The sequence below is a fragment of the Pteronotus mesoamericanus genome, unplaced genomic scaffold (genome assembly GCF_021234165.1).
Source record: "Pteronotus mesoamericanus isolate MK-2021 breed Mesoamerican mustached bat unplaced genomic scaffold, CSHL_Meso_final contig_20, whole genome shotgun sequence".
In the NCBI taxonomy this organism is placed as follows: domain Eukaryota; kingdom Metazoa; phylum Chordata; class Mammalia; order Chiroptera; family Mormoopidae; genus Pteronotus; species Pteronotus mesoamericanus.
Window position 1 is genome coordinate 65,776,982 of NW_026555085.1, and position 18,265 is coordinate 65,795,246.

The following is an 18,265-nucleotide window of genomic DNA, read 5'->3' on the forward strand; positions in this document are numbered from 1 at the left end:
TGGCAGTCCCATCCTCTGAAAATGTCATATTCACTCAATCCATCCTTGGTAGGCTTGAAATAATTTAATAAGAGCACATCTGTGGCTGGAGATGTCTAAACATGTGTGACAGTAAGTAACCCAGAGCCCATCAATTCTGTGTACTGGGGAGGTTTTATAAGTTAGTTCTAAACTAAGATGTTCCTTTCCAACCATGAAGCCAGGATGGTGAGTGGCAGAGATACTGCAGAATGAGGGAAGCTGTTTCCAGAACAATGGCTGCCACCTCCCATATTCCTAGGGAACGAAAAGGAGGGTCATGAATCTCCTGAGTTCAAACACTGCATGGACCTGTGCAGCATCACATTTGGAACCATGAGGGCAGGGACTGGAGAGTTGTAGTTGATGAATACACCAGCCCTGGGCTAAGACTCCTCTGCTTTTGATGGACCAGTGAGGAATGAGAAAGGATCCGTCCTCCTGGACCGTGTATTGTTTGGATGATGGAGGCTGGGAACCTAAAGATCAAATGGACTTTAAACTAGAAAGAAATTCATCAGGGTGGACCAGAACAGACACATTTTGTTTCACTAGGCCTTTCTTGGGTTTCGTTCTATTTATTAGGGAGGCAGGATAAGGAGGTGACACCATAAACCTACACTGGGTATTCCTTGTTGTTTGGTATGTATAATTACGCTTTAATTAACCACTTGGTAAGCTGCCTAGAGTTTGTTTGCATGTTTTGTGGAGTCCCTGGCTCTCCAAGGCCCCAGATTCCTTGTTGTTGGCAGAAAGCCCTGCTTTTTTCCCTGGACCCTCAGCTCGGGCCTGAGTGAACTTTACTCACTGACTTTATACAGCCGTGACTGCCTTGGACAGAAACAAGGTGAACACTGAGTCCAGGACAGGTCAGGGAACAGGAAGAGGTCAGCTAGGTAACAGGTCAAAGGGAACAGAAATAAGCCCTGGGAGGGGGGTGGGAACGTACACCAAAAACTTGGCCCTAAAGATAAAGCCCCTTCACAGATACGTATCAAGATACACCAATGAAGACCAAGGCTGACTAAGTGGGATAAGCAAAGGTCACACAGGGCCAGGCAGGGGAGGAGATGGGGTGGCCACACATGCCAGCGACATGAGAATTAAAAAGAGAAGCGGTACAAATCTGTAATAAGTTTTCTTAAATCTCAATTTTGTTAAATGGATGATTGACACTAGCATTATTGTTTTATCTTAACTTCCCAGAAGTGGGGTTAACTTTACTCTCATCTGTTATGGGAATGTGGCCACAGAAAGGAGCTTCTCTTGGGCCACCCATGTAGTGTGGAGACCCCCTGCCCTCACGCCCCACCGTGTACCTGTTCCATCTACATTCTTCCCAATCGTAACCCTCCTGGTTTGAGAAATGCGATGAGACAAAGGTAAAGTCCAGGGCCCTGTGGGGGTGTCAGGGGGAGAATCAGAAGCTGGAGCAGCCCGGACAGGCCTTTGGAAAACTGTTGTTGATGTGGAGGGAGAACGGAGCCGCTGGGGGTGGCGTCCTGCCTGCGGAGGCCAGGCCCGCACCCTGTGCTAAGAGCAAGGTGGGAAAATGAGGCAGCCCGGGGCGGGCCAGGGGCAGGGCACCCCCGGCCCCAGAGGCAGTGGGTAAGGAAAGTGGATGCATCTAACCTCACCATTTGGCCAGAGGCAGACTCTGATCTTTAGGTACAGCTAGAATCTGTCCTCAAAAACAAGCCAGCGCTTGATCTACCCTTCTTCGTCCCCTGGGGGATAGTGCTCACACCCTCATGACACGCTCCAGGATAGGTAAATATGAGAAGAGTCCTGTGAAAGTAAACAGGGTATTAAAACAGATCTGTGAAAGCCAAAGCTGAGTCTGAGAGTGTGAGCACAAACTCGGTGGCCGGGGAGGTGGAGGCGGGTTGAGTTCTTCTGCTGAGGAGACAGAGGGGAGCTTTGTGTGGCCGGTCCAGAGGGCGCCGGGGCTCCTATCTCTGGTTGTGCTGCGTGGTCCTGGGAACATGCAGGGCCTCCTCCTTGCTACCTTTCTCCTCACTGGTCTGTCGCAGGTAAGTTCTCTCTCCTCACTCCTTCCCTTTAGGAGACTACAGCAGTCCTTTTTTTTTTTTTTTTTTTTTTTTTTTCAGGTCAAAAATAGGAAAGAAGAAGATGGGGGAAGAGGAGGGGGTAAGTTCCTTCTGGAACTACTTCATGAGAAATAGGGAGCCATTTTCCTCTCCAAATAAAGTTCCGTTTCAGTTTATTAGCTTCAGGAAAGAAGTGGAAAACATTTTTCCCTTTCAGGTAATGCCACTTAATCCGACCTTCGATATGTTTGAACAGCTCCAAAACTTTAGTAATGTATATATTTTTACTGGAGTATAACACACAGCGCGTATTTGGGAGGCAGCAACCCTGCCTGGCGCAGTGGAGTGAACAGGGCTTCTTCATCTGGGCTCCAGGCTGGGGCTCAACTTTCCATAGTCGTGAACAAAATGTGCAAAGAGCCCCTGGAAAAAATGATTTTGACCACTTTCTTCAGTTAAGCTGGTTCCCGTAGGAAAGGAGCACTTTGGGGCAAACATTTATATTTTGAAAACATTCTATGACTTTGTCTTTTCTGAACGCATGTGTTTCTTACTTTTCATAGAAGGGAATCAGTTCATGGAGACTTTAAAATATTTCAAGCAACGGACCAAAGGGAATTTTAATTTAATATGATCGATTCATTGTCTTAGTATTTTTTAATAAGAAGATTAAAACAGGGTGAATTACTTGTGGATTTATTTACATAGTGAAGGTTATTGCTTGCATAGAAGACAGAGATTTTGAAACCTGGTGATTTAGCAAACATAGACATGTCTGAGTTAATACTTGACTGGGGTGGTAAGTAGTAGATGTATCTTAGAAAAGAGGGGTTAAAAATTGTTATATTATATAGGGAGAGAGTTAGGATCTTAAGAGCATCATAGCAAGAATCTCCCTGGTACAGTTTGTTCCGTGGCACTGCTATGCAGAGGGGCACAGTTCCCCGGGGGAAGTCAGACTGACTCCCTAGCTCTATGTCGCCGTTCTTGAGAAAAGCCCTGCTGTTACTGTGGGTTGAGAGCTACAACATAGAGACCTGTGTCCAAAATAAAGAACTAAAACAAAGGTCAAAATCTGTTACAGATAGAGCAACGAGAAGTACTATTTTGGTTAATTTTGTGATTATGAATTTTTGAAAGCTCTGATAATACCTACAATGTATTGAACATCTCTTAAGTGCCAACCACGGTGCGAGGCACTTTAGTCATTAGCTCAATCCTCAGAATAACCTTCTACGGTGGTTATTACTAACCCCATTTTTACAGGGGAGAATTGAGGCTCAAAGAGCCAACAAATGATAGAACATTATCTGAGGAGGCAGAGCTATACTAAAGCTCAGCTTTGTTGTTGATACTCTCATTTTCTATTGCACCTTTCTGATAACTGTTTTGTTTTAAAGTTTTGACATGGAAAACAATAAATGCCTCAAGAAAAGAGAAAAGGATATATACAATTCCTTGTATTTATCCACATTTTTGTCATTTCCAGGACTCTTATTTTCCCCCTGTATTTCTGAATGACTGTCTATTGTAATATCCCTCAGACTGAAGATCTTCTTTTAGTATTTCTTGTGAGGCAGACATGTTAGCAAAAATTTCTTTTAGTTTTTGTTTATCTGGAAATGTCTTTGCTTTTATTTTCATTTTTGAAAGATAGTTTTACTGGAGATAGAATTCCAGGGTGTCAGGTGTTTTTGTTTTTGGTTCTTTCAGCATTGTCTGTGGGCATTTTGTTTCTCTCCTCATTTTTAATTTTTTTGTTAAGGTAATTTTTTTTTACAGCAGTTTTAAGGTAACAGCCAATTTGAGAGGAAGGTACAGAGATTTCACATAGACCCCCTGCCTCCACACATGAATCCCCCGTTGTCAACATTCCCCCACCAGAGTGGTACGTTTGTTCCAACTGATGAACCTATATTGACACATCATTGCCCAAAGTCCATAGCTTATTTAAGGTTCACTTTTGGTGTTGTATGTTGTGTGGGTTTGAACAAATGTATAATGACGCATATGTACCATTACACTATTATACAGAGTATTTTCACTGCCCCCCAAAGCCTCTCTGCTCCACCTAATTACCCCTTTCCTCAACCTCTGGCACCCATGGATTCTTTTTACTGTCTCTGTAGTTTAGGCCTTTCCAGAATATCATTTATTTGGAATCATACTACACTCTACACAGTTTGTAGAGTGTTCAGATTGGTTCTTTCACTACGTAATATGCACTTTTTTCATGGTTTGATAGCTTATTCCTTCTTAGCACTGAGTAACAACATTTCATTGTCTGGATGTATCACAGATTATCTCACTGAAGGATATCTTTCTCTTCTTTTGATGAGAAGTAAGATCTCATTCTTTTTATTGTTCTCTTATATAAAATGCTTTCCTTTTCTCAGGCTTCTTTGAAGATTTTCTCTTTATCCTTGGTTTTCAAGTGTTACCTAGTGACCTCAGAGATTATATAGAAATGCTTCAAGGCTGGAAAGGTAAACAGGAGTCTCCACGTGGGAAGTTTTAGGAGTGGGCATTTCATTAGAGGAGCAACATGAGGAAAACCATGCAGGAGAAAACCAGCCTCGTGGGTCTAGCAAACTGGAAGGCATAGGAGGAGAGTGCATTGAGAGCTAAGGCTAGAGAGAAAGGCACATCATTCTCAGAAGCTTGAACTGTATGCTACAGACAGTGGGAAACCACTGATGGGCTTTTAGGAGGAGGAATAGTAAAATCAGGTGTTTTTTAAAAAGCACCCTCTAGCAACAATGTGGCCCATTTGTTTGCCAAGTCATTCTTGAGGAAGGAAGACCAGTTACAAACTGACTGCAGTAGTACTTAGTGGCAGTAAAAAGTGGGGGAAGAGTGACTAGTTCTAGGAACAGGAGGACAATAAGCAGGATTAGTCACTGAATGGGTGTGGGAAACGAGGAAGAGGGAGATGACCAGGATGATTCTGAGCTTTTTAACTCTAAGCTTGGGAGAAGCTGTCCAGGGGTGGAGGAGGGGATGATGCGTTCAAAAGTGGAACCTAATCAACAAAACAAACAAGCAAGAAAAATATAACCAGAGACATCGAAATAAAGAACAAACTGACTGTAACCAGAGTGGGGGGGATAATGAGGGAAAGAGCGGGGGGAGGGTCATCAAAGAACATGTATAAAGGACCCACGGACAAAGGCAAAGGGGGGGAGGATTGAGGGTGGATGGTGGGGGTGGGTGAGGTGGGGGAAAGTGGTGGTGGGGAAATGGAGACAACTGTACTTGAACAACAATAAAAAAAGAGAGAGAGAGAGAGAAAGAAGTGAAGAGGACGAGAAGAAACCAGCAAAGGAGATTGAGAAGGAGAAACTAGTGAGAAAGGAGGAGTGAGAAAGTGATGTATTGGGAGCTCAGGGAAGAAAAGCTTAAGGTGAGAGTGATTGTGTCAAATACTGATATAGATTATTGTTATAATTTACCACACTGTATTCTACCAATTTAGTGGAAATCTTCTACTTCTATAAAACCCGGGAAATTAGTTTGAGGAATCATTTCTAACATCACCTTTATTATCAAATGCAGTTCTGTTGCAGAACACAGGGCACTGGGTCATTAGCCATGACCTCTGAAGGAAGGCCTGGAGAAGCATCAGAAGTGCATCATCGTAGACAGTTTTGTCACTGGCCCTGTAAATGCCCTCAGAAGCCCAGTTGTCCACCTGGTGTGAGCTTGGTGAGGGATGGCTGTGGATGCTGTAAAATCTGTGCCAAGCAACCAGGGGACATCTGCAATGAAGCTGACCTCTGCGACCCACACAAAGGGCTGTATTGTGACTACTCAGCAGACAGGCCTAGGTATGAGACCGGAGTGTGTGCATGTAAGTGTCTTCTTCTGGATCTGCTGGAAAACGTTGAGTCTAAACAGGATATTTTTTTCTGCAACCTTTTGTTTGGAATAATCAGCTTAGTTTGACCAACTATAAGGTGGCTTTAGTTTTCATGCACCAATGGGACTGGCTCTGTCATATTAGATACCATGTGAAAATTAACAGATGTTTACACATGTTCAGAAACCTGTTATTTTAATTTCATTGAAATGATCTTGCCGTTCTTCTCATGTAATTGCTTTTAGTGATTAAAATACAAGAAATTATATAGAGTCCAATTTCTTAAAGTGCCACAAATGACAGCTTTTGTTAATACTGTCCAAAGCAATCCAAATTCAACCTTTTCTGTAACTAAAAAGTAATCTGCTTAAAATATAGGTATGTATATCTAGTATTCAGACATGCTGCTTTAATCTCAGCCTTCCCAACTAATCATCAAGTTACTGTACTTTTTACTGAAGCAGATTTGTAAAAAAGAAGGTGGGGGCACCCCAAATCACACCCTGTCCCTCAGCTTTATGGGCCTTAGCTCTGGAGTCTGATTGAGACCAACTAAACTTACAACATCTTGATAATAATTCAGGATGCCAATTTAGGATTAAGAAATAAATTTCTGCCCTGACTGGTGTGGTTCAGTGGATTGAGTGCCGGCCTGCAAACCTGGGGGTCACCGGTTTGATTCCCAGTGAGGGCACATGCCTGAGCTGCAGGCCAGGTCCTCATTTGTGGCCTATGAGAGGCAACCGAATCTCTTGCACTTTGATGTTTCTCTCCCCTGCTTTCTCCCTTCCTTCCCCTCTCTCTAAAAGTAAATAAATTAAAAAAAAAGAAAGAAATTTCTAAGGGAAGAGAAACTGTCATGTTAGCTGAGCAGTATAGTCACTTTGTAGAAAAGTCCAAGTGGGAAGGTAAATTACTCCCCGAAGTTTAGTTGTGAGCATGGAATGAGAACACATTTGGACCTGGGCTGAATGTGTAGAGCCATTCAGGTCTGATAGCCTGATGCCCTCATCAGCACTATATTATAGTGGTTAAGATATAGGCTCTGGGTTCAAAGCCTGGGCTCTTTTGGCTGGGTGACCTTGGTTATGTTATGTTGCTTAACCTCTCTGTGCCTTAGTTACATTATATATACATCCTATTTTATAAAGTTTCCAGGATGATTAAATGAAAATAAGGACACAAAACCCAAGATGCCTAGCACAGTATCCGGTATGCAGTAGACTCTCAAAAATGTCACTTATTATTCAGGAAATTCAGCAGGAAAACATGACCTACCAGCCTCTGGCATTCAGGACACTCTTTTTCCAAACAGTACTGGGCAGGATGTTTCACTAACCCAACCAATACTTAGTGATCCACAGCCGAACATACAACCGCAGCGGGTGGGGGCTGTGGCGAGGGTGGAGAGATACAGGCCCTGCCCTTGCAGAGTTTACTGTTTCAGACAGATCTTTTCACAAATAATTCCACATATTATGATGAGTATTTTAACACCTCACAGACATTGAGGTTGGGGGTAGGGGTGATCTATATAACTGGGTTCACACACTATAGCTCAGGGGCAAATCATGGCCCTCACCTGATTTCTTACATAACATTTTATTGGACTGCAGCCACACCCATTCAGTCACAGCCAGTCTATGGCTGCTTTACAATGGCAGAATTTAGTAGTGATGACAGAGACTGAGTGGTCTGTAAAGACTAAGATATTTACTATTTGGCCCTTTTCAGAAAATTTGCTGATCAATGATATAGATAAATGGTTTTAAGATTTTTAAAAAAATCTATTTTATTTTTAGAGAAATGGAAGGAGAAAGAAAGGGAGAGAAACATCATTGTGTGGTTGCGTCTCGTGGCCTGCAACGCATGCATATGGCCTGACTGGGAATCAAACCTGTGACCCTTTGGTTCACAGGCTGGTGCTCAATCCACTGAGCTACACCAGCCAGGGCTTAGAGAAATGGCTTTAAGTATTTTGGTCTGAGAATCCCCCCCTTTCCTTTTAGAAATTAATAAGGACCCAAAGAGCTCTTGTTTAAGTGAGTTATCTCTATTGATATTTAGTAGATTGGAAACTTAAAAATATTTGCTAATTAATTTAAAAAGTAACAAAAACACTGTAAATTAATAGGAATGATATATAATTTATGAAAAAATATCTTTTCTAAAACAAAGAAAAATTTAGTGAGAAGAGTGGGATTGTTTTACATTTTTATAAATCTAATGCTTAACTTAACAGAACACAGCTAGATTCTCACATCTGCTTCTGCTTTCAAACTATTGCTAGATGATGTTTTGGTTGAAATACATGAAAGGGAATCCAGCCTCCCAGATATATTATTGGAAAAGGAAGGAATATTTTAACAGACTTTTCAGATAATTGTGAAATTCTTTTTTTTATATTATATTAAAACTTGAAAAGTAGTAGTTTTTTAAAAGTAACTACATTATGGAATCTAAAACCACATCAATGTCAAACTCTGTGACATTAAAATACATTGGTCTATCTAAGACCTACTTGGAATGCATCTTTAATGCATGCATTATTTTGTACTATGCATCAGTTATTTGGAAAATATCAATTTGGAACAATGGGTTATTTATAAGTTCCAAATGATATACATAATTATATAATATTTTAAAAAAATCACATTAATCAACCCTAATTTGGTCAGAAAGTTCTGTATATTGAGTAGCTATAAAATTCTCAGGGGTAGATACAAAATCCCCAAAATTCTAATTTTTGCTTGAAAGCTTGAATTCTATCATTAACAATAAATACTGTCAGTTGTTTTCCTTGCAGTTGCAGACCTGCTTTGTTGATTTTCAAGAAAATGTCTGGCAAATACCCAAGTTTGAATAACCATGGTTTATCTGCCAGTCATTTCTTCTGGTGAAATTCCCATGAAAAAGTGGTTAGTTTGGCCCACAACTCAAAGAACAGTGCAGGTCTTTTCCTCAAGGTAACTTTTGTACTTTGGTACAACATCTACAGAGATGCTCTGCGTATACTTTCCATTTTGTCACAAAGAATATTAAAAAGACATGTATTTGATGGTTAAGATTTAATAAAATTTTAATTTTACTGTGTCATCAGGACATTCTTAATTAAAACTAGCTTTTTATTTAATTTTTTTTTGTTAAAGTGCATTTATGTACAAGTGCACAGCAAGGAAAAATACAGGGATTAAACCTGTGCAGTCTGATTCATGCTAAGGTGCCAACAGCATTTTTAGACACCATTTCTATTGCACCATCGATGCAAATATTAATACAGTGAAAAAAGTTATTCGCATCTGAGTACTCAGAAAGAGTTCTGACCTCGCAGGTTCTCTGAAAGGGCCTCAGGCACTGCCACAGGGCTAATTGGCCACCCTTTGAAAACTGACCATCCAGATCAAGAATCTCCTCAGAGGAAGAGAAAATTTCCTCTAATTCTCTTAACAACAACAAAAAAATCAGTTACCACGCAGTACTGTAGTTGACCAATTTATACTGCTTTCAGCCATTCATGTCTCTTCACTTGCTGAGAATATATCCCAGGCTATTGCTGGACCTCTGGGGAAACCTCAGTCTCACCAGCCCCAAGCCCATCTCTCAGATCTACGATCTTTATCTCACTGCTATGCTCATCGTGGTTTTTTTTACTAACTTCACTCCAGAACAGGGCCTGTACTTGGTCTTAATTCTGGAAGTGACCATTTGAGGCTGACAGCCTACAATGTGATAATCATGTCTCATTTTCACCCTTTACAGATGTTCTGTTGAAGGGGGTTCCTGATGAGGCCTAAGAAATTGAGAACTGTATTATGTAAAGGAGATAGATATTTCCTCAGTGGCTTATAGTGGGAGGTCTAGACCATCAGTTCTGGCTTCTTTGGCAATTTTCCTTTTCTCTTTTCAGACCTCGTGGCTGTGGGCTGTGAGTTCAACAAGATACGTTATCATAATGGCCAAGTGTTTCAGCCCAATCCCCTGTTTAGCTGCCTCTGTGTGAGTGGGGCCATTGGATGCACACCTTTGTTCACACCAAAGCTGACTGACAGCCACTGCTCTGGGGCTAAAGGTGGAAAGAAGTCTCCTCAATCAAACTGTGGCCTGGGCCCATTACAACAGCAGCCCTCAACAACCTACAAAACAATGCCAGGTGCTCATAAGTAGAACTGTTGTTCAAGTATGACTTGTTGCGGCTTTACTTCATGTTCCTTTCGTGTACCATAGGTGCTCAGTAAGTACTTATGATTGGTAGTTGGTGTAAGATTTAGTGTGAGGGTGCCATCTTAGTCTCTGCTTCAGGCACGTACAGTCTAAGTACCTGAAAAGAAAACTTTGTTTTAGATTTTTTTTCAGTAAAATATTCCAGTTTTTATTTTATTTTTTAATTATATTTTATTAATTATGCTATTACAGTTGTCCCAGTTTTTCCCCCTTTGCCCCCCTCCACCCAGCACTGTCCACAACCTCAGGCAATCCCCACACCATTGTTCAGGTCCATGGGTCATGAGTAGGTTCTTTGGCTACTCCATTTGCCATTCTATAATTTACATCCCCATGGCTCTTCTGTAACTACCTGTATGTACTTCTTAATCCCCTCACCTCTTCATCCATCCCCCCAAACATCCCTCCCATCTGGAAACCATCAAAATGCTCTCTGTACCCATGATTCTGTCTCTGTTCTTGTTTGCTTAGTTTGTTTTTTTAGGTTCAGTTATTGACAGGTATGTATTTATTGCCATTTTATTATTCATAATTTTGATCTTCTTTTTCTTAAATAAGTCCCTTTTTGTACAATAATGGTTTGGGGATGATGAACTCCTTCAGGTTTTTCTTGTCTGAGAAGCTCTTTATCTGCCCTTACATTCTAAATGATATCTTTGCTGAGATATCCTTGCTTTTCATGACTTTGAATATTTCTTGCCAAACTCTTCTAGCCTGCAAAGTTTCTTTTGAGAAATCAGCTGACAGTTTTATGGGAACTCCCCTGTAGGTAACTAACTGTTTTTCTCTGGCTGCTTTTAAGATTCTCTTTATCTTTTTAACCTTTGACATTTTAATTATGATATGTCTTGAAGTGGGCCTCTTTACATCTGTCTTGTTTGGGACTCTCTGTGCTTCCTGGATTTGCATGTTTATTTCCTTCACCAAAATAGGGAAGTTTTCTTTCATTATATTTACAAATTGATTTCTAACTTCTTGCTCTTTTTCTTCCCCTTCTGGGACCCCTATGATGCAACTGTTGGAATGCTTGAAGTTGTCCCAGAGGCTCCTTGTACTATCCTAGTTTTTCTGGATTCTTTTTTCTTCTTCTTGTTCTGATCAGTTGTATTTTGCATCCTTATGTTCCAAATTATTAACTGATTTTTGGTTCACCCACTCTACTGTTGTTCCCTTGCAAATAGTTTTCTATTTTAATTAGTGTATCCTTCGTTTCTAACTGGATCTTTTTTATGCTATTGAAGTCCTCACTAAATCCCTTGAGCATCCTTATAAGCAGCGCTTTGAACTCTGCATCTGATAGATTGCTTATCTCCCTTTTGTTTAGTTTTTTTCTGGAGTTTTGATCTGTTCTTTCATTTAGGCCATGTTTCTTTGTCTCCTCATTTTGGCAGCCTCCCTATGTTTGTTTCTATGTACTAGGTAGAGCTGCTATGACTCTGTGTCTTGGTAGTGTGGCCTAATGTAGTAGGTGTCCTGTAGGGTTCAGTGGCATAGCCTCCCCTGTCACTAAAGCTGGGTACTTGAGGGATGCTCTCCATGTGGGCTGAGTATATCCACCTCTTGTAGCTGAGCCCTGATTGCTGTTGGCAGGTCAATGGGAGGGACTGAAAGGACCGGCTATGACCACTGACCACCAACCTCTGCCCTCCATGGAGGATCGGTGGTGCAGGGACAGGGTGATGGTGCTCTGACATGGTCTATAACTGTCCTTTGGGTGCACAGGCCCTGGGGTTTCCTGGGTGGTGCAGGTCAAGGTCAGCCCCCACCTGTGTTTTTCTTGGGGCCACTCTACCTGAGCTATACAGCAATCTGAGATGGCTGCTACTTGTGCTTGGCTTGGAGACTCCTGGGTGAAACCAAGCTGTGAATCGAGGCTGGCGGCTGCTAGCGCTGGGCCTGGGGCCACCTATCCAGAGGTACGGGGGTTGGGGACTCACTGAGGCTGGCTGTTGCTTGTTTGGGAGTATTTGGGAAGTTGCAAAAGCAGCCATTCATATGGAAAAGCCAACGGTAACAGTTTGGGTGTGCCTGTAAGTTAGGTGGGACAGAGTTTCAGGAGATCTCCAGAGGATCTCCAGGGCGGGACAGACAATGTTAGTCAGGTTGAAAGACACATGTCACCTGCCTGCTGGCTCTGTTGCTCTGTCAGGGAAGGATTCAGAAGAGGGGCAATGACCTCTGCCTGCCTTTCTCTTTAGGAGAAAGCTGTCCCCCAGCTCTCACCTTGATGCCAGACACTTCAGTTCCTCTCTGTATGCCACTGGGGCCTTTAAAGCTGCTAACCAGGTGCTGGAGCTCAGACGGAGTGAGTTTGAGTAAGTCTGTGTGTAGGTTCTTTAAGAGGAGCTGTTTGAAACTCCAGAAGTTTCTTTCACTGACTGAATACCTGCTGGTTTTTACAGTCAGAAGTTATGAGGACTTGTTTTTTAGGCATTGGAACTCTAGTCTGGAGGGCCTGATATGGGGTTGGGACTACTCGCTACCAAGATATCCCTCCCAAATTTTTATCCTCCACAAGTGGATGTGGGACCAGACTGTTCCACATCTCCATCCCTCCTACCAGTCTGGAGGAATATGATTTCTTTAATTCCATATTGTCAGACTTCCATTCAGTTTAATTTCTGATGGTTCTATGTGATGGTTGTTGTATAGTTTAGTTGTAATTTTGATGCGGTTGTGTGAGAAGGTGAGCCGTGCTTACTTGTGCTGCCGTCTTGACTGGTAGTCCTAAAATATTCCAGTTTTTAAAAGCTCTACTTGGTCAGTAAAACTCTTACTTTGCTTATTCCCACTCAAACTCTTCTCAGGAAAATTGACCAAATGTTGTTCATATGTACCCTGGAAAAACTTTCAATTGTATTGTTACATTACAGGCAAGAAGTGTGAACCATCCAGTTCTAAAAATTTTCAAAGGCAACTTTTCTATGTGATAAAAGCCAAAATGAAAGTCTATTAGTTAAAAATATTTGAGAACATGTTTTTAATTTATAAATATTTCTGAAAGTAGAAAACCGATATAAGATTATCCTTTAATTACCAACCTCTTACTCTGAATAAACACACACATAGGCATTCTTAAGTAAGTTACCCAGGTATATATGTAGTGGAGAACACATAATGAGAGTCTTTATTTCTCATCTTGAATGCCTGGCCATTTAGTGTGAGTACATTCATGAACTTTGTCTTCTGGCCTGCTCTAAGTTAGCATTTTACTTCAATTCCAGGGTATTTTGGAGACAGGAGTTTCAAAAATGCCATCATATGAAGCACAGATGAGGAAGGACTTAAAAAGTGCAAAACTGATGCCCAGTTATTCACATCTGTATTTTCATCCAGAAATCAATGCCCCCGCCCTTTTTTTAAATTTAGAGCTTAGTGAATGGAAGGTGCCTAGGAAATACAGAATATTTATGCTGAAAACTCCTAAGTTCATGTATCATGTAGATAATTAATAAAAGCAACTCTAATCAGATAAATGAGTTTTAGAAATTTAAAAAGAACATGCAAAGAACATCCTCAGAGATTTTAATTTGCCAGTTAATTTGAAAAAAAAAAATGGGATAGGTTGTAGTGAATTTGCATTTACCATACATAGTCATTCAGCTAACAGCATGACCCTACTGCTGTTCTAACATTTCTGAAATTACAAGCCAAATTATTCTTTGTTTTTAGAATGTACAATAACAGTTATTTATCTAAATTGGATCTGAGTGACTCAATATAAGTTCCCAGAACCTCTTTGGTGAGAGAGACTACCTTAGAGCAGCAGTTTGCAATAAGTAAAGACCTTTAGATAGTTCAAGTTGGTCTGATTTGTAGAATGAGAGCAGTTTCAGTGGATTCATTTGGAATCTGGTTAGAGGGTTAGACAGATAGACATTCTTAGTGGTTAGTGCTTTGATACAAAAACAAAACAAAGCAAAACCAAAACAACAGGAAAAAAATCTCTCTGGTAATTGAGAGTTGGGCCTAGCTATGTTTCTAAGGAAGTATATGTTTAGTCTAGGATCTCTCCTCTCCTTAACTGTAAAACTACATTTATGGGCCCAAACAAGAGTTTGGCTTTTAAAATTAAGCACAGTGACAGATACACACTTTAAAATATACTTGTGATAGTAATTTACATACACAGTTAATTCTAGATGGTTTATGGTTAGAATCTAGCTTCTGCCTGGTCACAATGACATGGTGCTCCATGCTTTCCTCACTGCTCACCCAACACTAAACTTTTACTTTAAAAATCTCTTAGAGTTTTCTTGCTTTTTAATGAATGTTAAGCAAATTCCTGAACTGCTGCTCTTGGCTTAACTTTAAATGGGGTTATTGGCGATACAATAATCGAACCTACCTTTATTTATTGCAGATGTGTGCCAGGCTTTTAACCCGCTTCCTGCATTGAGGTCTTTAAACTGTTGTCTACCTTCCAGGTATCTTCATATTTCTGCTTCCTCTCCCTCAGCTCTACGTGCAGTTGCAAGATCCTCTTGTAATAACACCGAAAACAGTATCAAAGGATAATTTTATTTAAGGATAACACATACTTCAACCTGACTGATATTTCCTATCAAGAGGGCATTTTGGGGGGAATCTTTTTTGAGTTTCAAATTGACATTTTGATGTAACATAGCCAGGATTTTGCAGTGTTCAACTGCAAACTCACATCACAACCTCATTCCCAAAGCATCCATTTTAGGAAATGTTTTGAGACAGTAAAGCAATCTATAGTTTGCTTCAAATCAACCAAAGGCCAGATTCATTCATGGGCAGAACAAGAAGCTCCCAATGGGTTTACAAGATGGAAGAATATTATGCTCTCTTTATATTTTCTTGATATTCTCATTATTCATCCCCTTCCTCACCTTTGTTTCTCCTAAGCAGCAAGCCATGGAGGGGGCTCCATCTATCCACCCATACACCCATCCATCCATAAACCCAGCAACCCATTCATTCTCCAACTGTTTCTATAAGTGACTTGAAATGGCTGGTCAATATCGCAGGGAATGTTAAGCTCAATGAATAAAAGAGGTTACATATTTGCCATGGCTTAGCATATGAGTATTAAGATTATTAAGTGCAATGTATTTTATAAAAGACCAGATTAAAACAAGTGGAGGAAAAACAACTGGTTTCACTGGTAGTTTAATTCTTAAATATAACTTTTCTATTTTAGATTTTTAACATATCATGAAATTTAACATTGAAACCACATCATTCCCATTGATATCATAAATTCCCTAATCCTCCTGTTTATTTTAATGTTTGTTGTAAATAGCAAGCATGAGGCAAGAACCAAAGAAGAGGCAGCCATCTTCCCTCAGAACCGAAGGTTTAGTACTCAGAGGATGGGTTAAGCAGAAAGCAGCAAATGGGTACATTTGTTCAGATTTTCAAAGATAAAAAGGTTATTCCTCCTAAGAAACTGGACATAACACATGACTGGAAAGTAATTTGGGGCATGGGAGAATGATGAATTAGGTCATAAGCTTATTTGATTCTGAGTTACATTATATATACACAAAGGTTTGGATCTATTACTAGCTTAAAAGGATTTAAAAATTATCTATCCACATGAGTACATATATGTGTATACATATGTACTTTTCCCCTTTATCTTAGCTTATAGGAATCTCCCACTTATTTGGAAAAGAAAATGTCTTGTGCAAGCAACAAAGTGGACCCCTTGCTCCAGAACATGTGGGATGGGAATTTCTAATAGGGTAACCAATGAAAATAACAACTGTCAGATGAGAAAAGAGAGAAGACTGTGTTATATTCAGCCTTGTGACAGTAATATATTAAAGACAGTAAAGGTAAAGTTTAATTAGATTTAACATCATTATAATTCAATATTAAGAGACTCCTGGAAAGTGTATGTGTGTGTATGTGTGTTTTGGAGGGATGGTGTTTGGTCCCATCCATCACCATATTATAAAATCATCATATTATGCCTCTTAGAATCAAACTATCTTGAAGGAAAGCAGTATTGCTCTAACTGCACTTTATGGGGGGAATTTTACCAAGCAGAGAGGTAATTTAACCTGTTAGATACTCTAACAGCTTAATAGTGTGGGTCATGATCAGCTTGAATTGCTGCAGTATCCTACTATGTGTGTTGTTTTTTAAAAGTAGATCCTTTTTGGATTCTAAATTTTCTATATTAATTTTATGTAGTGAAATCAACCAATGGATAACAGATTTTGGTTGTTACATAATTATAAATATCATAGATGTGAGAGAAGTTCTGATCTTAGTTATATATCACCCACTTGGAAAGGGAACCATACCATTTCCTAAATGCTGGCTTGGTAAACTTGCCAAAAGACCATGATAAAATATTCTTTGGTGTAACTAGAGTTGGTCCTATTTCTGTAACTATACAAGATGGCCATCGAGTAGTTTTTAAAAACTCCACAAAATCCCTCTCAGCCTGAAGTTACTGCCTATTAGAACAACTCAATTTTAAAGGGATTATGATATTTATTCACCTATTCATCCACTCAAAAGTGTCTGAGCTGTGTAAGGGAATTTGTTAATTTGTAGGTAAATAAACATTTAAGAAGACATGGCTCTTGATATTTTCATTTATAATGGAGCTAGGTTAAAGGTAGCAAAAATCACTGGGGACTGGACCCTGTAACATGATGGAGGGCAGACAGACCCCTGGGGACAGATTCTAAAGGTAGAAAACAAAGTGCCAAAAGTTACTAAATGGCAACTATTAATGTGCTAGAAATAATTTGTATGTTTGTTACAAAATGTTCTATTTAGTATCACTATTATAATCAAATATTAATACTATTATGTATCTTTTTAGATCCCCAAAGGAAAAACGTGCCAACCTACTTTCCAACTCTTCAAAGCAGAAAAATTAGTCTTTTCTGGATGTTCAAGCACTCAGAGTTATAAACCTACTTTTTGTGGAATATGTCTGGATAAGAGATGCTGTATTCCCAACAAGTCTAAAATGATTACCATTCAATTTGATTGCCCAAATGAAGGGTCGTTTAAATGGAAGATGCTGTGGATCACATCTTGTGTATGTCAAAGAAACTGCAGAGATCCAGGAGACATATTTTCTGAGCTCAAGATTCTATAAAATTAAGCACATGGGGGAAAGCTCAAACTTACTCAATCAGGTCATTACATCAAAAAGTTAGAATGGTTTTAAAAAAATGGTGAAAACTACCTTAATGGTTTAAAATAGTAAGAACGCCTAACTATTGACAGATGATTGTTTTTAAGGCATTAGGAACTTCTTAAAAGGTTCTCCTACAAATATATGAAAAATATGAAAAAAAATGAACTTTTACTTTCAAATGTATCTTATGATATACTACAAAGATACTTTGTTCCACCTACATTTTCCATATATAATGGAAAAACCACAGAACTTAGAGAAATATTTTGTTCTATAAAATAATCTGGAATACTTTGAGGATATATAAAAAGCATATTAAAATTTAATACTTTATCTGTACTTCAATAATGTAACCTAGATTCCTTCCATTCAGATAATCATAGGGTAAGCAAGATTCTAGATTGATTCTTAAATAGGAATATGCTTAAACTGTATATATATTTATAATTTCCATTGCCCTACTCTGAATATCAGTTCATTAAGATTTCCTTAGGAAGCAGAAAATGGAATTTCATTGGCTACTGTTGAAAACTGTAATTTAAAGTTTTTAAAACAAGTACTACAAAAAAAAATTTCCAAGATAAAGACCAAGAGCACCCTTACCCTTACTTTGAAAATAAAAGGAACTGAAGAAAGCACACAACAAATTATTTCAGCTTGAAAATAATTTGTTCCTAAAAATTACTTCCAGAAATGATAAATCCACATATGGATTTGAAATATAAATTGAGATTAAAGATAAATAAATGTTAAAGATTAAAAGTGGAGATTATAGTAACTGGAACACTTTCACTAGACTATGATAGCCATTTACTGTAAAGTTTGGAAAAAGATATAAACCTTTGTAATGTTTGTTTGCATAAATAATGACAAGCAAAACAATAACAAGTAGCATTGTTTGAAAATAGAAATTTATTATTACAAAGTCAGCTAGCTTAATAAAAAAGCATTATTTAAAAATAATTTAATAAATACATA

At 39.3% G+C, this 18,265-nt stretch overlaps 1 protein-coding gene across 1 annotated transcript; it reads left to right on the plus strand.

The window, feature by feature from the left end:
* Positions 1-1,997: 1,997 nt before the first annotated feature.
* CCN6 (cellular communication network factor 6) lies at positions 1,998-17,245 on the plus strand. The gene is made up of 5 exons (XM_054568897.1): positions 1,998-2,051; positions 5,625-5,919; positions 9,836-10,078; positions 15,766-15,959; positions 16,964-17,245. The coding sequence occupies exons 1-5, from the start codon at positions 2,004-2,006 to the stop codon at positions 17,243-17,245; spliced, it is 1,062 nt and encodes a 353-aa protein (XP_054424872.1). The 5' UTR covers positions 1,998-2,003.
* Positions 17,246-18,265: the final 1,020 nt, after the last annotated feature.